The 8,642-nt window shown below is 42.2% G+C and overlaps 1 protein-coding gene across 1 annotated transcript; it reads right to left on the reverse strand.

Annotated features, from left to right (window-relative positions):
• Window positions 1-2,002: 2,002 nt before the first annotated feature.
• On the reverse strand, window positions 2,003-5,286 carry LOC143606228 (uncharacterized). Its single transcript, XM_077082064.1, has 2 exons — window positions 3,674-5,286; window positions 2,003-3,643 (listed from the first exon to the last, which is right to left on the reverse strand). Exons 1-2 carry the CDS (start codon window positions 5,090-5,092, stop codon window positions 3,476-3,478), a joined length of 1,587 nt encoding a protein of 528 aa, XP_076938179.1. The 5' UTR covers window positions 5,093-5,286; the 3' UTR covers window positions 2,003-3,475.
• Between the last annotated feature and the right edge of the window lie 3,356 nt (window positions 5,287-8,642).

Below are 8,642 nucleotides of genomic sequence, written 5' to 3' on the forward strand. Positions count from 1 at the left end.
CTTATGAAGGCTGATCTCATGGTAGAAAGAAGCTTTACTCCATCCATTCCAATATGATAAATTGTCAAGCACACTATGACTTTCAAGGTGGAACATACCGCTTATAAAGTTCAAACTTTATATAGATTCTTTTGCCAACTTTAAAACCTCCACTGTCCCATCTTAATGTCGTGAAAATTTTAGACCCGCTTCACACATCTAATTAAATTAACTGAATTAATAACAAGATAATACAAGCATAACAATAATATCATTTACAAGAAAGACTAACTGATCCATGCATGAAGGGTAGATTGCAACGAAGCACTTAAAAACTAGCATAAATTTAGTCTTCTTGGTCATCAACTGAACTATTTTAAGTTGTTGATTATATCCAGCTTTTGTGTGGGTATGCAAAGACAATAGCAAAGAAAGATGCATTGACTGTAGCAGCAAGAAGTGGCATAAATCATCTCGTTGTGAATCCTACATATGCAGTGGGCCCATCAGCAAACACACTTCAAATGATACTTGTTTATGTTAACGGCACTAAAAAACAAATTTTGAGTTAGTAAATATTGAAAGTAATCAATATTGCTTGCCTTCAAATGAGAGATTACACCCAAATAAATAGAATAGTTGCCTAACAAACTAACAACCTAGGCACTATTTTAGGAGACTAAATCAAGATATATATGACAATATATAATACTAAAATATATGTTACTAATATTCCCCCTCAGCTTGAGCGTGCAAAGGATGAAACGTTCAAGCTGTTTCGAAACGATTCAAATAATTGTCTTGGAAGGCCCTTAGTGAAAATATCCGCATATTGGAACTCGGACGGCACGTGAAGAACTTGAACGTGACCAATTTGAACCTTTTCTCTCACGAAGTGTATATCCATTTCAACATGTTTGGTGCGCTGATGTTGAACGGGATTCCCGGCAAGATAGACTGCAGAAACGTTGTCACAATAAACGATTGTGGCTCTAGTGACCGGTGTTCCAAGTTCGAGAAGTAAGTTGCGGATCCAAGTAGCTTCAGCGACAGCGTTTGCTACCCCCCGGTATTCAGCTTCAGCGCTGGATCTGGATATAGTCGGTTGACGTTTGGAAGACCATGAGATAAGATTATCCCCGAGGTAAATACAGTAGCCCGAGGTGGATTGACGTGTATCCGGGAAACTGCCCCAATCAGCATCCGAGTAGGCCACAAGAAAAAAGTTTGGTGAAGCCGAGATCCAAATTCCATAGTCAACTGTCCCATGGTTATATCGTAAAACCCATTTCATGAACAACAAGTGAGAGTCCCGGGGAGCATGCATAAACAAACAAATTTGCTGAACTGCGTAGAAGATGTCGGGCCGTGTGAATGTCAAATACTGAAGAGCCCTGGCCATGCTTCGATAAAAGGAACCATCAGCCAATAATTCCCCCTCGGTCTCACTAAGTTTGGAGTTTGTATCAACAGGAGTGTTGCACGGTTTACACGCCGTCATGGAAGCCCGATGAAGGATGTCACGTGCATACTGTGCTTGAGACAAAAATAGGTCGCCACGGTCTCGACTGACAGTTATTCCCAAGAAATGGTGTAAGGGACCTAGATCCGTCATGGCAAACTCTGTGGATAGGCGTGAAATAATGTTACCGATCAGATTCGGGTGAGAGCCGGTAAGAATGATGTCAACATATAGGAGTAAGTAAGGTGTTTGACCCCATGTTTATATATAAAGATGTATCAGTTAGACTCCCCCGAAATCCAAATGATAGAGCAAATGAGGAGAACCGCTGGTACCAAGCCCGAGGTGCCTGTTCTAAACCATAAAGAGATTTCTGAAGGAGACACACATGGTGCAGGTTAACCGGGTCAACAAAACCCGGTGGTTGTTGCATGTATACGGTTTCCTGTAGAGAGCCATAAAGAAAAGCATTTTTGACATCAAGTTGTCTAATTTCCCATTTACGAGCGGTGGCAAGAGCAAGAACCGTGCGGATGGTAGTCGGTTTAACAACCGGGACTAAAGGTTTCGGTACAGTCAATGCCGACGGTTTGGGATCTTCCGTTACATACCAGTCGTGCTTTATATCTGTCGAGGGAACCATCCTGATTGAACTTGTGTTTAAATAACCACATAGACCGGATAACCGGCCGATTTACTGGTCGCGGAACCAGTTCCCATGTACTATTTTCTTTTAATGCACTAAATTCGTTGTTCATGGCATGTAACCAATTAGGATCCAACAAGGCTTTTATATAAGTGGTGGGGACCGGGGAGATGTTCATTGTGGCAGCAAGGTTGTATTTGGGGTTAGGACGATGGAGACCGGATTTTGCTCGAGTTTGCATGGGGTGAGTATTTTGGGAGGTGGGAGGTTGGTTTGAGGTCTGCGGTGGGATTGAGGGTGTGGCAGTAGGTGTTTGGGATAGAGGGACGGTCTGTGTTGTATTTGTTGGTGGGTGTGGGCTGGTGTTTGGGGCTGGGGTGGTTGGAGGGGACGGGTTAGGAGGTGGTGGGTCGGCGGGGTGAAGGTTGGGTTCCGATTGGAGTGGGGTGTTTGTTGTAGGGGGATGGAAGGTATGATGAGTGAGAGGGGAGTCGTCAAGGAAGGAGTAAGTGGTGGGTGAGGTGTTGGTGAGGTTAGTGAGCGGGAACGAGGTTTCGTTGAATGTGACATGTCGGAAAATATGGACGCGACCGGTGACGGGGTCGTAGCACCGATACCCACGAAAATCTGCGGGGTATCCAAGGAAGGTGCACCGGACCGATCTTGGGGCAAGTCTATGAGGTTGAATGGCGGAGAGAGTTGGGTAGCACTCGCACCCGAACACCCGTAGGTGGTCATAAGTCGGGTGGCGAAGGTAGAGAGCAAAAGCGGGAGGTTGAAAGTGGAGACGCCTAGAGGGTAAAATATTATGAAGGTAAGTGGCCGTGTGTAACGCTTCGACCCAAAAGGCGGAAGGAATGTGAGCATGAATGAGGAGCGTACGAATGATGTCATTTAGGCGGCGTATCATGTGCTCGGATTTGCCATTTTGTTGCGAGGTTTGAGGGCAAGAGAAGCGAAACACGAGACCATTGGACTGGGCAATTTGTTTAAATGCATGGTTATCAAATTCCCCCCCAAAGTCACACTGGAATGTTTTGATCGATGTATTAAATTGTGTTTGGATAAGTTTATGAAATTTGCAAAAAGTAGGAAAAGTGTCGGATTTATATTTAAGCGGATAAACCCAAACATATTGTGTGTAATTGTTGATTAAAACCATATAGTATTTATAACCAGAATTACTTAGGACGGGTAAAGTCCATAAGTCACAATGTATAATGTCAAAAGGACGAAAAGTAATGGAAAGTGAATCATTAAAAGGTAACCGTTTACTATTCGCAACATGACAAGAGGAACAAAAAAATGACTTTGTAGTCTTATTACAATTAATAATAAGAAAACGACTAAGATAATCTAGCACGTTCGCGCCGGGATGTCCAAGCCGATCATGCCAGGGGGTGGTACTTGAGGAAGACAGCAAAGCAAAGGCCGGGGGTGAACGAATAGAGGTCAACGGTGCTATTGTGACGGGAAAGGGGGCGTCCATCCTTGAGGTCCTTCAAAGTAAAACCAAAAGGGTCAAATTCAACAGAAACTTGATTGTCAATAGTAAACTTACGAACAGATAAAAGGTCTTTAATAACTTGGGGTGAGTGAATGATTTGGTTTAGTTGGTAGGTTTTATTCGGTAGGGTATAAAAGCCGTTGCCGGAGCCATTGATTAATAGGCGTTGGCCATTACCAACAAAGATAGGATTAGAAGAAACAGACAAGGGAGAAGAAATTTTACCCGAATCAGATGTGAGATGAGAGGAGGCGCCGGTGTCCATGTACCAGTTCGGGTCTCGAGAGTTCAATTGCATGTTATTTAGAGCCGCACCGATGTCACTTGGGTTGAGGCCATTAAATGCCAGGGCCGGGGCATGCTGCGATGGACCGGCAAAGTGGGCTTGGGACGGTTGAGACGGGTGTTGTTGGTAGTGGGCTGTGTTTTGGCTAAATTGGGTGGGAGAGGCTGGTGGGTAAGGTGCGGACGGGTAAGGAGTAGGCGGGACTGAACCGTGAGTGTTGTTATGGGACTGGATGGGTTGGTTATATGGATATGTGGATTGAATATTGGGTTGTTGGTTATGGTAGGTTGTATGGTTGGGCTGAAAAGTATTTTGTTGTGGAGGGTGCCCGTACGAGCCTCGACCATTGCTGTTGTTTCTGCCCACGCGCCCTCGGTTTCCCCGACCTCCTCGACCCATTCGGTAGTTGAAGTTCGGGTCATAATTGTTGCCGCGATAATTGCTCCCTGGGTAGGTTTTCCCGGAACCCGCATTAGATTGTGCCGTGTCCGGTTTTCTTTGACCGTGGGCAGTGTATAAAACGGAGTCACCATGAGTGCTAGCAGAGAGCTCGTTTCTGGCCGATAGTCTACGCATCTCCAAGTCAATGATGGTGCGGGCTTCATTCCACGATGGTGTTCCCGAATTAATTATCGTACCAATTGTGTCTAGTTCTTTGGGAAGACCGTTAACCAGTTGAATGACGAGAGAAGATTCGTCAACCAGTTTGCCGACGTCCGCAAGTTGTCGGCTGATGTCTTTAAGCTTCTGACAGTAAACATCCATTGACGCGCAGTCTTTGAGAGTGGTGTGAGTAAACTCGTGGAGAAGAGCCGCCGCACGAGCCTTCTTGTTGCTTAAGAAGACATTTTCGATCTGGGTCCAGGCTTCTCGTGCCGGGATATCGTTTTCAAGAACACGATCAAGGATGTCATCAGATATGGTACTGAAGATCCACTGAAGGATGAGTGCATCTAGCTCCGACCATTCGGCATATGTGGGATCGGTGATGGTGGGAGGTGGTGTGCCATCGATATGGTGAAGAACTTTGTAGGCTTTAAGGTGGAGTTTAAAAAGTTTCACCCATGATGAATAGGTTGTGGTTTTGCCATCTAGTGTACGGATTTTTGATTGGATATTGGTGACGTTGTAGGCTGGGTGAATGGATGGTTTGTTTTGGGTGTTGGTTTTGCTACCGGAGGATGACGAGTCATCTCCATCTGCTCCAGCCATGGTGGCGATGGTGGGGAAATTTTTGGTGGTTTAACCTAGGCTCTGATTACCATGAAAGTAATCAATATTGATTGCCTTCAAATGAGATATTACACCCAAATAAATAGAATCGTTGCCTAACAACCTAGGCACTATTTTAGAAGACTAAATCAAGATATAAATGACAATATATAATACTAAAATATATGTTACTAATACATATATGTATCTACCATTAGATGTAGCATCCGGAAAAGATATAATATTTACACTAGGGCTACCTCGATTGAGAACAGTCAAGAAAATGTTTGATGACTGCATCAAAAGTTTCCCAAGTGAACGAAATTCTGTGAACTTCAACATAATTAATAGAGTAAAAATTTCCTACGTAATCATATGTTTTGGACTTAGGGGTGAGCAGAAAACTAAACTAACCAAACCAAAACCGAATAACCGAAAAAACCTAACGGAAAAAAACTGAACCGAAGCATTAACCGACGGTTAATTTTTTTTGTTTTTTGAAAAACCGATTTTTGGGTTTAGGTTCGGTTATCCATTTAAAAAAAACGATTTATCGAACCTATGTTTTTTACGTGTTTTTTTTTAAGATGTTTTGACCGGAAATAAAACACCAAAAGAATCTACCATTGATGGTGATGAAGATTATGAAGATGATGAAGACCGGGTCTAAACTTTTAAGATGAATTAAGAAAATGAATGAAGATTCGGGCCAAACTTTTAGTGTTTTTTTAATTAGGAACTTTGTTGAATTTTAAACTCTACTACTCAAACAACTTTGTATTTGTTCAGTTCAACGTAACATGTGCCTATTTTTGTATTTTGAATTCAATATATACAAGATACTCTATTTTTTTGAAATCTTTTTTTATTAATGTCTACTCACAATAAAAAAACCGAAAATAACCGAAACCCAAATAACCGAAAAACGAATAACCAATCAAAATGAAAATGAAGCCTGCTAAAAGAAAGTAAGATAACTACCTCTACCAAGACATAAACCATACTCCATAGCTATCCTAATTCCTGATCTTTTTTTTATTACATAGAAAAGAATATAAGGTTGAAAAGACAATACAAGGCATGCAAGACGCGGTGAAAGAACATAATAGTAGTGTGTGTCAAGTACTAGGTAAAGTGAAAAGATATCATAGGCCTCCTTTGTTGTGCAAAACTATATGGCAGTCATAAAGATCGGTATCATCAATACTATCAAAAGCACAAAGTGCTTCTTCATTTTACAGTTACAATGTAACAAAATCTGGAAAAGAGAAGAAAAGAATGCTATATTAACCGAATCATTTACATTAGCCCTCAAATATTACTTAAATTCACACCGTATAGATCGCCCCTGATGGATTTAGGATCCAGTTTTCAATGATTCTCATCTTAAACAAGTTCTATGTTCAATTTTGTTAACACAATCTATTGATAAACACTTTATTATTGCAAGAGAAAACTAACACAAAACCTTATTAAAATGATTCTCTGTTGATCACACATACGAAGCCTCTACCTAAGCCCTATATTTATAGATATAACCATAACTTGGTGACAAGACATTACCATGATAATCCTAATAAAATTAGGAAACTAAACCAACTTGTCAGCTTACGTCCTTCCATATTCACCGACTTGTGAATACGGTCCGGAATTACCAACAATCTTGTCATGTTAAATGATTAAAATGTAATACAATTCTCACATCAAGAGGTTCACAAATTAAGTATTTAAGCGCATCATTCAAGATGAACAAAGTAGATGAAATGAATATTGTTCTTTAGCCTTTTCAGTTACAAGTTCAAACAAAATAGTTTATCAACCCATTTTTAGGACAGCCAAATAAATGACACCATTTAAATTCAATTATAATTAAATTATGTAATATAAAACATCAGTTAACAGTGACATCAAATTATGCAACTTTTTTCTTGTTTTCCACAAAAAAAAGTCAAAACAGTACAATACCAGGTAGAGAAGTCAAAGGCTGTGGATGGTGTTGATGGGATTTTCCACACTGCAGCTCCAGGGAATATTGCCTTCAAAATAGCATCAATTTCAAAAACACATATTCTCCTTATAATACTGCAAACAATAAAATAAATGAACACTTACAAAATTGAAAACTAAGCATAAATTAGTCTTCTTGGTCACCAATTGAACTATTTTAAGTTGTTGATTATATCCATCGTTGGTAGTTTGGTACGCGTATGCAAAGACAATATCAGAGAAAGATGCATGAGTGTAGCAGAGGAAAGTGAGGTAAATCTTCTCATTGTAAACCCTACATACGCGGTGGGCCCATTGCTTGCACCGCAAACAGCACACACTTCAAATGAAATATTGCTTATGGAATGAATTGATGCTGAGTTTGTAATAATTACCAAGTTTGGCAAAATTACAACAACCGTACCTGTAGGGGTATGGTACTAAACCCGGTTTTACGACCCTAAATTTATTATGTTTGGCTTATTTTATTATATGGACTAATACAATGTTATTGGGCTGAGGGGGTTTTGTGGAGGTAACCCTAACTGGGCTAGGCCCATTAGGGTACCATGATGGTGGCCATGAGGCTCCCTATATAAGGAGGTCTCCACCTTCTTATTAGGGGTTGGTCATTCTCAATAAGAGCCACCACCATATTTTTGTGTCTGTGAACAAGAGATCCTGGAGATTTCTTAGCGGTCACCTCCACACCCCCAAAAAGTCATTGCAGATCCCAACCAGCCGGAGAAGAGAATCAAGACGTGGTTCGTTCTCTCGAAATCCGTGGAAACATCGTCATGGATCAGGTCAGATTCATCTCGTGCTTCGACATTGGCGCCATCCGTGGGACGGCAATGAACCACGCTTCGCTTCTCATCTCGGCCCTCCGATCTGTTCATCAATATCTCGGGTCTACGGTTTCTTCTTTCAGATATGTTCTATGGAAATCCAAAAATCCGTAGATCTAAAAAATACTTCCAGATCTGGAAATACACAAGAAGAAATATCACCGAACTTTTGGGGAAAACCCTTAGATATGTGTTTTTTCCAAGTGAAATATACCAAATCTAGTTATGATTTTTTCAGATCTGGGTTCGTTTGAGCAACAGTCACACTTCATATTCATAGATCTATAAATCCTATTAGATCTGTTGGTTTTACATAAAACCTACCTGATGTGGATATTCAAAATCTCTAGATCGTGCGCACCACCGCGGATCAAAATCGCTCCCTGTGGATCAACTTCGGATTCCGCATGCGCGCTCCCGGCGATCACTCTACGCCACAGCGGGTCGCATGCGCGCCCCCGGCGATCACTCTACGCCACAGCGGGTCGCATACGCGTTCCCGGCGATCACTCTACGCCACAGCGGGTCGCATGCGCGCCCCCGGCGATCACTCTACGCCACAGCGGGTCGCATGCGCGCCCCGGCGATCACTCTACGCCACAGCGGGTTGCATGCGCGCCCCCGGCGATCACTCTACGTCACAGCGACCTGCGCCCCCGGCGATCACTCTACGTCACAGCGGGTCGCATGCGCGCTCCCGGCGATCACTCTACGCC

Source organism: Bidens hawaiensis, unplaced genomic scaffold, assembly GCF_021521415.1.
Source record: "Bidens hawaiensis isolate Kalapana, Puna unplaced genomic scaffold, B.hawaiensis_p1.1 tig00073629_1, whole genome shotgun sequence".
NCBI lineage: Eukaryota > Viridiplantae > Streptophyta > Magnoliopsida > Asterales > Asteraceae > Bidens > Bidens hawaiensis.

Bases quoted from the DNA above. Each gene is read 5' to 3' on its own strand.
- LOC143606228 (XM_077082064.1), bottom strand. From the start codon at position 5,092: ATGGCTGGAGCAGATGGAGATGACTCGTCATCCTCCGGTAGCAAAACC. The intron at 3,644-3,673 runs GTTATTAAAGAC...TCTGTTCGTAAG, and splicing joins AAATCATTCACTCACCCCAA to TTTACTATTGACAATCAAGT.